The sequence below is a fragment of the Perissodus microlepis genome, chromosome 19 (assembly GCF_051167445.1).
Source record: "Perissodus microlepis isolate ML-2025 ecotype Zambia chromosome 19, ASM5116744v1, whole genome shotgun sequence".
Classification (NCBI taxonomy): Eukaryota; Metazoa; Chordata; class Actinopteri; order Cichliformes; family Cichlidae; genus Perissodus; species Perissodus microlepis.
Genome location: NC_140479.1, coordinates 26,678,858 through 26,691,454, shown reverse-complemented (window position 1 = coordinate 26,691,454; position 12,597 = coordinate 26,678,858). Strand labels below are relative to the sequence as shown.

The following is a 12,597-nucleotide window of genomic DNA, read 5'->3' as shown; positions in this document are numbered from 1 at the left end:
TATCATTTCTGATGTAATTGGTGCTTGGATGCCCAACAGGTTTTCCAATTAAATGTTTGGTTTTGGGCACTGACATTTGAATCTCACGCAGTGGAGAGAAACACTCAGCCTGCACTTTCGAGCTGTTGTGCACGCTGCGGTCCACCTTTCTTTTTTGAAAATTTTAAAACTTAAATGCATTTTGCAGCCTTGTTCCTAGAGTTTTACTAATGTAATTACCTGCAAATATTGAATAATATTATAAAAATTGTCTATTAAAAGCGACACAAAAAGGAGGTGGCAAATTTGGCATTTATTTCCCCGCTGTGTGTTTATATTAAGCCCGGGGCATCGAGAGTAGCCAATCTGTGATTTCTGTGACATCACCAACCTGCGTGCGTGCGCGTGGTGTTTGCGATCAGCGTGGTCTGAGTGGATGCCTGGAAGAAAGAGTCAACGGGTTTGTGGAATTTTGCTTTGGTGGCACAACTGCGATATGAGGTCACCTCGGGCATTAGTCATTAGGAGGGAATGCATTGTGGCTGTTTTTAAGACATGGCAGTTGTCCGCATCCGCACAATGAATGCAGGCCTTAGAAAGTTGACTTGAATTGGCTCTGGTGAACAATGTGAACAGCATAGTTTGGTGGGGCATTTAACAGCTGGCTGTTGGATGTGGATTAGAGGCACCTTAGGGGCTCAGTACTGGGCAATACTGCTTTCACAGGAGGGTTAAACATTTACAACCCCAAATAAAGTGTGTACCTGCTGCTTCTTGTGTCTTCAAATCATGAAAATATGCTCAATATAGTGGAAACTGTAAATTAAAAAAACCATAACACACTAGTTTATATTATAATTTAGTGCATCTTTAATTTTCATCATCATCCAATACAATGTCTGTGACTGAAACATCAGAAAATGATTGTTCTTTACATAAGAATCATACCTTTACACGTGGTAATAAAAAAAACACACACATTATTTTCACATGCTTTCTGTCAAGGTAGTAGTTTACAGCATAATTATAATACAATCTGAAACACAGAGTAAGTAAATATACAGTTACAAGACACACAGAGCAACAACAAAACAAAAGCAGAAAAATGGAATTAAAACTAAACTAATACCAGCATATCGAATGAGTTCCAAGAGGCTCAGGCTACGCTATGAATGAATACACATCTGTAAAACTTTATACACACCTACAAACTCAAAAAGCTCTCTAAATGTGTCGAGGCAGAATATATAAGTGAACACTACAAAAATCCACAAGAGTGTGTTGTTTTCAGACAACAGATTCGTAACTCTTAAAATTGTGTGTGCGTGTGTCGGGGTGGGGGTACAAATTTCATCTACAGTTCACTTCACTAAGATACACTACAATAAATTATGATATAATACTGCCAAGTGACTAATTTCAAAAATCACCCATTCCTTCACCTGTACATTTCGCTACTTCAGCCTATAAGTAGGAAGACGTCTTGAACTCCTCCGGGACGTCGCTGTCCAGTTTACATATTACCTTGTATATGGCTTTTTTCCACGATGGGTCTGAATCTTTAGTTGCGGAAATGGCGTTGTAAAACTCATGCAAGGTAATCTCAGCAACCTCAAGAAACCTATCAGGGACCTGGAAGAGCAAAAGGAAGTGAAAGTAAGTCTAGTTAAAATCATGCTTAGTGGAGAAATGCTCTTTGTGTAAAGCTGTGTTGCAAATGTGCCAAACCGCCTGCCTTCAGATTTCTCAAAGTCAAAAACATAGCATGAAGAACTGCAGTGCAAACTCTTCAAACACTCAAACTGATGAAAGGCAGCTCTACTCTTTGTTCTCTGCACAAAATACAATAAATGTAATGCTTCAATAATTAACTTTAAATTAGGGGCCTCTTTGATTAGCTTTTTGTGTTTTCTTGAACCTTAACTAATTATAGGTAAGCCTTCCTCCCAGGGATTCTTCTCAGCGCACCTAAATAAAGCATTAGTATGAATTTCAATAGGAATATGGCAAGAAGCTGAAATTCGCTCGTATAAACCTTCAGACGAATAAAGATAATTGTGGATAAGTAAAGATTTGGAATGGTTATTGCTGGGGGCAAGAATATGGGACTGATAGGATCCACAAAAACACACCAACAAATAAAGGCTGGATGCAAGTGATACTGGGAGGAAAACTATCCAGCAGTGCAGCACTTGTTTCCCATCCATTGGCCGGTTAGCACAACAGTTGTTGGCATAAGTTATTTTTCTTTCCCCTCATCTCCTGACACAAAAGCATCCCTGGGAAAGGAATGTCTTGGTCCCAAGGTAAAGAAAACGGTCTCATCCCTTTCCCACCAACCGGCCTTCTCCCTCGGAATCCACAGCGTCTTTCTCAGCATTCCGCATCAGTAGCAATCTCTGTCTCGCTCAGGCGTACTGGTCCTCTAATCCCAAGTTGTTTTAGTGGGATTTTGCGGCTTCCTCTTCCCACAGTTTGATAAAGCATCACTCTGGAGTTTAGATAATGGCTGTAAAGGCTGGCCAGCCACAGGTGCAGTGTGACACACAGGTCAGCACACAGACATACATGACTGCGGCCACATGTTGGAGGTCCGACATGGTTACTAATAATAGTTGGTAAATAATGAGTCAGCCCTGGCACTTTAAATGAATTGCTTGACATATTGGGAAATACACATTTTAGTGACGAGTTTGATGAGATTTCTATTACCCTTACATCTGTCTGTAATTACAATTACAAGGCTACAAGCAGCAACTAGTTATCTCAGCCTACTCTGTAAACAAGGGGAATGTCTAGCTTGACGAAAAGTAAAATAAAAATCAGCTAATACCTCTAAAATCACAAATGAGGTTAGGTAGATATATTCTTCACAGAAGAAGTTCAGAATAAGTCATTTCAAGTGTTTCTTGGCCTTGTACGATATCCTCTTGGAGTTTATGGAAAACAACTGCGCAACATCAAGAAAATGCCTATTCCAGCGTCCCAGTAAATGATAAACTGAACAGTTTGTTAGACTATGTCAACACTAATACGTTTTTGTTTTAAGCCTAGCATCTGCGCTCCTACAATGTTTTGGAACCCCTTAAACTAGAAGTTTCGGAAACACTGCTGACACAGTTTTACTTTGAATCCTCTGATTGCATTTTAGTCAGGATGAGCAGAAAGCTGGGACTGTAAACAATGACACGGACGTCCGCGTTCACAGGACGAGAGCGCTGCTTCTTTTGACTAAAATACCTCCTCAGCGAAAGCATCAGCAAGATTTGTCAAACAATGCAAACTGGAAAACAAAAGGTCGGTGACTAACAGGTGACACTTACGTGAAAGTCGTTGGCTTTATTGTAGTGCATGTTCAGTGCCCGGAAGAGCTCCGAGTCCCTGCTAACTGAGATGTCTTTGATGTCGGTGACGCCGTCAACGATGGCCTGGCGGGCAAACTTCTCCATCTGGATGTAGTAGAACTCCCTGAAGTTACTGAACCACTTGATCAGCTGAGAGGTGATGCAGCGATTAAACTGGAGGTGGAGAGAAAAGACTTGTTTGACAATGTAAATTAGACCAAGTTCACAGCAAGAGACTGCCCTGCGACTGAAGCTGCAAGCTGAGAAGAAATGCTCCAGCCAACTGAGAGTAGCTCAGGGGAAAGTGGCTGGTTTGTTGCTAACTCTGACCTTTGTCCTCCTTGCTTGAGCAGACAAATAAATGCAGATTTCTTGAAATGGAATATATTATTTCAGAATTCAATTACAGAACTCAATAACGAATCTTGATGCTTTTTAATTAAAAAGGTCTGGTGTTTTGGCATTAGCAGCCATTTCCATTATTGACTAAAAAAATTAATTTAGTACCTGTAGGGCAAAATGTCACCTAATGGTCTATCACTAGACGGAACATTAATTGCTCCAATCTTTTCCCACCGATGTCCGGGATGAAAAAACATCTGTCGGGGCTCTGTGTTTCTAAACTCAGTCTTGACATTAGTCTTGTTTTTCTATCTTGTCATCCAGAAAGACAGAAAAAAAAATGCCTAAGGGCTGGGCAGGCATCAAAGACGCTTCTTCTCTCTGGTGTGGTGGGTGAGAAAGCGGCGGCATAAGGGCAGAAGGAAGCTTCCCTCTCATTGACTCGGGCTGATAGGATGGAATCAGACATTGGGATTAGGCGCTCTTTTGTTCAGTGCCACTTCCCACCACAGGATTGTAAGCAAGGAGGAGACGTTTGCAGGGCTGCAGCGACAGCATCCTCCCCCCTGACCCCAGGGGTCAGAGCAGATAGAGAGGCATGGGGCCCGCACTGGCTCACAGATCCAGGAGACAAAATAGGAGAGGAGATGGGAGAGAAAGTTGAGAGGAAGCAAGGAAAGGCAGTGAGTATTAGTTTGTGAGGTAAAAAGATGGAAGAAGAGGAGCATAGAGGCTAAATTAAAAATGCTAACATAAAGAAGGAAACAAGAGAAAGAACAAAAAGATGACATGAGACTGAAGCCAGAGCACACAGGATGTTGTGTTTAGGACGAGCTCACCACAGCCTGGTTGCTACCGCACAAGTCTCTTAATACCAACTCTCTGTTGACACTCAATAGCAATGCCTTGCCTACAGAGTCCTTTGTCAGTCCATTTGCTGACTGGAGTGGCTTTTTTTAAAGAGAGAATACCCCCGTATCTCCCTCTGCCCCCAGGACATACTAGCAGCTCAGTGCCTTTGTTTTTTAAGCCCTCTGCGTTTTTGTTTCTCTCCTCCAACACACTGCTGATTGTTTCTGCCCCAAACACACACTGACAAGTAGATACCAGGAAGTTAAACAAAGGGCAAACCTTCCATAAACTGTTCGACATGTTAAGATATTTGTGTACGTGTACATATAAGAAAAATTACCTTGACATCAGGGAAGAAGGTTTTCAGCACGTTGGAGCTGGGGTAGCGGGTGTAGAAGAACATGAGCTTCGCCTTCTTCAGATGACTCGGGGTGAGGCCCTCCTGGATGTTCACGTTAATGTTAAGGAAAAAAACCCAACTGAGAACTATACAGCGCAGCATACAGTCCCATGCAAAGTGATAGGAGACCAGAGTATTGTGTTGCCTCAATCTTCAGCTAAATTGAATTTCACTAAAGAACAGCTTGGCATTAACTAGCGAGTCAATAATGACCCTAACATGTGCTTATTGGCAAAACAGAATTACGAATTAGATTAGGGATTTTTAATTAGAGAGTGAAGCACTTCATGCCTGGCAGTTAAGACAGCTTGTTGTGAAATGTTTTGAAAAAAGGAGACGATTTTCTGATATAATTGAGTCGATTTAAAGGCGGCTTATGCTGCCGCGTGTTGTTTTTTCTTTTTTTTACCCCATGAAAAGCCGCAAAAATGAAAAAAAAAAAAAAAAAGATTTTAAACAGCTTAAAATAATAAAATACAATAATTTAATGCCGTAAAGGAGTAAACAGTTTAACATGTAACAACATTTCCTGTAATTAACACATTCATAATTAATAATTGAAATTTTCTTTCTAGGTTTTCGCCCCCCTCCCATGGCAATAAAGGTGCTCTGGATCATTTCCTCTGTAGTCCACCATTTCGCCTTCGGTCATAATATTTCCTTATCAGGTCACCGCACTACACATTTATTAGGGAATCCTACCTTTGAAATATGGAAGTTTGATAAAAGATTTATGTGGTATTGTTCAAAGAGAAGCAGAGCTCTTTACACTGTAAAGATAAAGCAACTCCTGACAGGATCCACACAGTATTCATCTCTAATGCCCCGACAAGACACTCACAACACTTGTGGGATTTTGGGGTTTTTTTTAGGATTATTTACTTGTTAATGAGCAGCACAAAATTAAATTACTTTCTTTCGTCTAAGGAAAAGAAAAATGAATATACACATTATTTTAATAGCATCAATCGTGCATGCTGATGACCTGAAAAATGCATATAGTTTTCAAACAATACCCATTTTTCTTCTTCCCATAAGAAAAAAACCCAAAACTTGATTTTCTTTGAGTTCCTGTGAGGTACAAATACTGTTATCTTACACTCAATTTCAATCATGTACGTTCTGACAAAGGTATCCAACAACAAATGCTCAAGACAAGAGCTCAAGTGTTATGGTTTGGAAGCACTTGTGGTTTCCACCAGCACTCAGATGTGACCTTTTAGATGCACCCCTATCACTCTGATGATGGAGAAATAGATCCTGCACCTTTTCAAGTCTGAAAAAACCACGCTTCCTGAAACAGAAACCGATGCTTTCTCTGCCTTTGAAAAATTGGCTTTTGTTCCTGGCAATTCTTATCAAAGCCTTGTATTCCTTTTTATTTGTCTTTTTCTAGACTTAAAGTCATTACTCTGCTCAGATTAAAGAAGATGCTATAATTTTCTATGGGGTTAGTGAGATCAAAGAAAAAATTCTCCTTGAAGTTTGTTACTGGAACTGCTCATGCTGCAATGAGCCTCAACCGAGCATTGTTCAATGGAGAAGCTGAAATATGTGGGGTTTGTATAAAAGAGAAGGTAAATATGGTCTATATATATGAAATTATATATATATATATATATATATATATATATAAACATAATCTGCGCTGCGAGAGTCAGGTTTTCGCTTCAAATTTTGTTTGTGCAGAAAAAAAGAAAAGATAAAGAGGAAGTCTTAAATTAATACATTTGATATTGCTAACTTTAAATCTTTAAATCTTAAATGTTAAAAATGAACAGCATAAAGGTGATTATGATTATAGATACAGATGCCATTCTGACTCAGCTGTTAGCGAGTGAAAGGATATGTTTAGAGACATATACGGGTTTCTGTCGGCCATGCCCTGCAGTTCACCGCACTCGATCTTGACGTGAGGGAGACACAAGTTGTCGACCGTCACCCCCCCAAGGGAGGAGGGACGAGCGTGATGGCCGAGGTGGCTGGATGTGACCTTGGATCTCATAGCAATGGTCTCCCAAGGCAGGTCGACTGAGTCTGGGGAGGTTCTGTCCATAGACGGGGGCAGGCAGGGGAGACCCCCGAAGTTGGAATGCGGCCCATATTTGAGAAGATGCTCGAGGATGTGGCTGTCGTGCAGAGGGGTACTGTAGCTGAATTGAAAGGGTGCCTGGTGCACAGGGTAGGGTCTCTTCACTGTAGGGGTGACGGAGCTCATAGGCGGCACCGCAGGCTTCCGTACCACCAGTGACAGCGCCTCGGTCTGGTCCTGTGGGCTGTGAGCCTCAGAGCTTTCGTAGTATTCTAACGACCGGGATTTTATCCCGACTCCCTCCGCCTGGGAGTGGCCGAGGGCAGAGCTGGCTTGCTGGCTCTTCCTCTCTGCACCTGTGCTAATTTGCATCTCTGGTGACGAGCAAATGCGCGGCTTAGGGGACAGGTCGAGCCCTTTGGAGGACACATTCTTGAACACCCGGTCGACACAATCATTAACAGCTCTGGTGAGCTCCTGCTTCAGTGTTTCCTGTAGGTTCTGACTTTCTCTTTGCTGTACCAGATAATCGGCTACTTTAATACGGTCCTTACACTCTGCAGCCACCCTGTTATTTTCCCTCTCAAAGTCATCTTCAGCGCTTATGTAATGTGACTCTGTGCTTTCTTCCAGGATGTCACGCTCAACACCAACTTCGGTCTCATCTCTGTCATATTCGGCTTCTTCCTGGTGGTAAACTTGAAGGAACTTTTCCTGGAGGTGGCGCAGGAGACGCTGCATGCTGTGGAGCTGTTCTTTCAGCTTGTGGCACTCCTCATCCTTGGTGTTGCAGTTATCACTGCTGCTGCTTCCAGGCTTTCTGCTCACCTGCGCTGAGGCGCTGTGTTCCTGATGCTGAGGCAGCCTCTGCTTGCGTTTGTTCTCCCTGTAAGCTTCTCTGGCCTCTCTGGTGTCTCTTGCCTCATTTTCAGACCTCTCACTGTCTCCATGCTGCCTGCTGTTGGGAGAGCCAACCATGACTCTGATAATGTTCTCCACTCTGGCCCTCTTGGCCTGCAGATGATCGGACATTGCATGCTCTCCCTCTGGGCTGGCTCCTGTAGGGGCGTGACCACTGGGCGATGCAGCTTCGACAGTGCTGTCCTTTGAGGAGACACTGCTCTGGTCCTCCTGGCCGCAGTCAGCGACAGCAGAGCTGGAGAGGTAGAAAGGGCTTTCACCTAGTGCCCTCTTGCTGTGGATTGTCTTACGGAGGAGTTGGGAAATGATGGATCCGTTTGAGTACGAGGCCAGAGGCTCATCGTACATGTTTCGGTGGAAGCACGGCAGCATGACATCAGCTTTGTCATCCTCTATGCAGCCTTCGCTCGAGCTGTGCATGCTTTGGTCAGGAAGACTGAGGTTCATGGTCTCTATTGGGCTTTACAGTACACACTGATGAATAAGATACGTAATACACAAGAATCTGAAAAGAGAGAAAGTCAGACAATAAATTATAAATAATAACAACACCTCTTTACTGTCGTTAAATCCTGCGGGTGACCTTTTTTATATTAGCCTATGTGTTTATAAAAATACTTACCTAATACTTTAAAATGCTATTTTCTGGACAATGGGAAATTAAACATGCCTAGTAATGCTGTAGAATTATGACTATCTATCTATTATCTATTTATGTTTTCAATAGAATATATAAATGTGTGAAGAAAGCAGATAAATGAAAAGGTACAAAACATGTAATGCTTTAATTCGGTCTAAAACTTGATATTATAATTGTGATTGTGAAAGGAAACATAATAACACTATCACACCAACAAAAACAAGGAGACCGATGATATTTTCATATCTTCAGTTAAGGAAAAAACAACCACAACAACAACACCCATAAATGCTGAGCTTATATAAAGGAGCATATTCTTTTATATCCTTTCAGCTTTGGATTGTAATAATGGTTGACACAAAGGTGATAAAATCATGAAAGGTTACATTCAGGTCATGAGAGCAAAGCACTATGCAAAAGAAAGAGCTCTGTCTATACATTATTCACAAGAGAAACTACTCTGAAAATGTCTTTCTGCTTCTGATTTCACTCTAAGTAATAACAAAGATCATCAATGCCGGTGAAAACAAAAAAGCTCATGGGGTGGAGACTGGCTTTAGCCACATTTTGTCATAAAATGTTACAAATTAATCAAATCAATTAAAAAAAAAAATGTGAATAGGGATAAAAACCAAATTGATGGTTTCAAGGAGAGCAGGTTGAACTTTAAATGTTCAAGTCAGGAAGTCCCACCTGTGTCTGTTTCTTGCTTTTTATATGTGTTCACTACAGTGTGGCAAATTAAATAAATACATAAATGAATAAATAAAAATAAAAATTACACTAAAAAAATCTTAGGAGTAATTTCTGTATTTCCTTTACTCACAACAATTTTTACACCTTCTGCAATAAAATGTAGCTGCAGTCCAAGTGCTTGCTGGGCAAATTGTAATTTCGCTATGCGCACTGCGTAAAAAAGGAGCATGCACTTGCAGTTTAGATTCATTTTAAAATTTCAAATTCATCTAGATAAATCTATAACAGATTAGAGTACTGACGAGTTGTCTATAACCTTTTTAATAAACATAACACCCACAAGAAAACACTCGTGAAACATTCTCTAGACAATAAATAAACACTCAATTAGTCGATCAAGACCTTCAATATTAAAACCATAAAACACGCATTTATTAGCTGTAATGTGTGTGAAAGAGTTACTATTATTAAGCTTATTAAATTATTAAAAAACAAAACCCCCACTAAACTTGAAGAAAAGTGAGCTGCAGGCATGCGTTTTCACACTTGTAGGGTAGTGCAGCTAAACCACGGTTCGCAGACGGAGTGAGCGGCGGTGATGGGACCTTACCTGTTGCGCTGCGTCGCTGGTGTCGAGCTGCTGGCCTGCGCAGACTGTGAGTTGGATAGGAGAGTGCAATGAGAGTCGATGCGATGAGAAGGAAACTGAGCTGGGCGTGGCCACATGAAAGCAAAGATAGTCCAGTCAACCCCACTCAAAAAAAAAAAAAAAAAAAGGCCCTGCAAAGGAGGAACCACAGCAGTAATGTTGTGTAGTTTTCACTTCTCCTTATGCTTTATGCTTTTAAAATACTGTTTCATGGCGTTGGGGAAACATTTATTTTCAAGTTTAACAGCAGCGATGCCCTCTGGGTAAAACATCGTTCTTTTTGTGTGGTTTGTGTACACATATTTAAGATGTTGATATTTTTGGAGTCAGTCTTTCACTTTGTTTCACTGCTTTAATATTTTTAGGTGGTGTTATGCCACAATATTGTTTGCCAAACTGTGATAGTGTTGCACTTATATTCATAACTTTAAAGTGTTCAGACATATATCCAAACAAGTTCGATGTATGAATAAGTGGCCTTTATTGGCCTATTACAGATCAGTATGCTTTCATTTTTGCCCTTTTTGTACTGATTTAAAAACGTTTTTCATTACAGAACATAATTCAAAACAGAAGAGAAGAAAAAGTACTTTAGGTAATATAGAAATGTTGTTATTGTATAGTTTGCCGAGCAGAACGGACTTCTTTTGTTTACAGTACTCTGCAACACCTATAGCAGAGCAGGTATGAGCATCACAGCTTAGCAGATGATGATGAGACACTGCTCCAGTGTTAGCGTTCATAAATAATGAAATACATTTTCCCCTAAAAATATCTGATTTTTTTCATTCTAAAATCAAAGTGTTTGTTATTTGGTATCTGTGTTATTAATATTATTATTATTAGTAGTAGTAGTAGTAGTGATGTGCAATGAAAGCACTTGAGCTGGTTACACAACACCCCCACCCTTTACATCCAAATGTTTTATTTCATCATTATGTTTAATTACAGTGCAGGTTGTGGCAAGTTTAAAGACCCAGACGTAGTCTGATTTTTCTATTTTTTTTTTAAGTGGATCACCTACCCGATGAGCTTGTGAAGAAAGCAGAGGATGATGACTGTGCAGGGACATTTCTTTACCAGCTGTCAAGGAATGAATTTGCTCAGAGAAACTTTCACACTCACGGAGCAATATTAGAAGCCAGCTTACTCCTGCTATGAAAGTAACAGGGCCTAAAAGGTAAGTTTTAAGAATCAGTGCTGGTTAATTGAGTAGACTGCTTCATTTTCTCATTTTCGTATCCATTTAATTTTTCTATGTGTTGCATTGACAGGATCGGTCAAGATATGGCACACAGACTGTATGTGATCACAGCGCATAGTACAAGGGAGGCACAACCTCTTTCAGCTCTAAGATATCAGGATATAATGAAAAAAAAAAACATCTGGTGCTCGTCAGATAAGTACAACCTCAGGTCAATGACAAATGACAAATTAGACCACGTCATTATTTATCTGACACAAATTAAGGCAAAATACAGAGGCAGTGTGTGAAAAGCCTTATTGCTTCCACAGGAATTAACAGGGTAAGTAGCAGCCGGGTGCTGCTAATCAAATGCATTTGATTAATTGATCATCAGCAAGTGTGAGCACCTATATAAAAGAAGAGGTTTCGGTAAAGCGCAGTTCTGGAGCAGTCAGATCTAGTAACACTATGCCGTAGAGGAAAGCATCAAACATCACTATATCCCATCATTCAAAAACTTGTTGAACCACTTTGGTAGACATAATGGGTAATCATTTTCTATTACGTCTTGTGGTTTGTTCAAATGCAGTTTTGGAAACCTGAGACAATCTGTCATGTTCCTTTTAAAGAAAAGAGGCCTTGTTCAGTGTTTTTTACGCCATTAATTTTAACATTTAGCATGCTAACTGAGGGCTGTAGTATCTGAAATGTAGCTCTTGGGTTATTTGCAGTTTCTCTGACCTTTGCACAAAATAACCTTGGGAAAGATAAGTGGGTATCTTCAGCGTTTTCCACTTGGAAACACTCTTTCTCACTGCAGAATGGATGAAATTCAGATTGTTTGGAAATGACCTCATAACCTTTGCATTTGGTTAGTCACACCTAGATGCTAACTGAATGCATGCAGTAAGGATGTACTTAGCTTTTCACATGCTACTTTTGCATTTTAGCTGAATTTTTTGTCAAATAAATAATAACACAGTCTAAAAAGAAATGCTTTGTTGTTCATCTGAGGCTGTGTTTACCTAATTTTGAGACCTGATAAGGGCCAGATGTTTTTTGATTATGCACTGATATGTAAAACTGTCTCATTTCAGAAGAAATCTCTAGAAAGGAAGTGTTGTGAGGAGCACTAGAAGACGAAGGCTGGAAGATTAACAAGTACTTCAATGGTTTTGTCCATTGCAGTAATTGAGTTTACTTACCTTCACTGAAATAAATCTAAGGGTTTTGACAATTAGTTTGCTGCAAAGACTCTGTATTGATATTATTTTGAATGTGTTGAATTTGAGGCTTTAGTAGAATCTCGTCACGTTTTTGGCTACAGGAGGTGAAGTTTAAAGTCTTTTTGAATCGACTGAGCCCGATGGGCTTCTGCTACAGCTGCTGATCATCTCAGAAAAGGTACAGAGAGTATCTAGCCAACATAAAGGAAACATGGGTCTATCCATGTTGCTTTCCACCTACCTTCAGATATGCCAGTGAAGCATCGCAAATGACAAGCATTTTCAACCTTGACGATACTTACCTTTTCACCTAGCATCCTCACATCTATC

At 40.4% G+C, this 12,597-nt stretch overlaps 1 protein-coding gene across 1 annotated transcript; it reads right to left on the bottom strand.

Annotated features, from left to right (window-relative positions):
* Positions 1 to 891: 891 nt before the first annotated feature.
* On the bottom strand, positions 892 to 9,867 carry prox2 (prospero homeobox 2). The gene is made up of 5 exons (XM_084915086.1): positions 9,817 to 9,867; positions 6,767 to 8,375; positions 4,858 to 4,965; positions 3,303 to 3,497; positions 892 to 1,611 (listed from the first exon to the last, which is right to left on the bottom strand). The coding sequence occupies exons 2-5, from the start codon at positions 8,315 to 8,317 to the stop codon at positions 1,444 to 1,446; spliced, it is 2,022 nt and encodes a 673-aa protein (XP_084771212.1). The 5' UTR covers positions 8,318 to 8,375; positions 9,817 to 9,867; the 3' UTR covers positions 892 to 1,443.
* Positions 9,868 to 12,597: the final 2,730 nt, after the last annotated feature.

Coding starts and splice junctions, on each gene's coding strand:
- prox2 (XM_084915086.1), bottom strand. CDS start 8,317: ATGAACCTCAGTCTTCCTGACCAAAGCATGCACAGCTCGAGCGAAGGC. Junction 4,966..6,766: donor ACCCGTATATGTCTCTAAAC/ATATCCTTTCAC, acceptor ATTAACGTGAAC/ATCCAGGAGGGCCTCACCCC. Junction 1,612..3,302: donor ATAAAGCCAACGACTTTCAC/GTAAGTGTCACC, acceptor TTGCTCTTCCAG/GTCCCTGATAGGTTTCTTGA.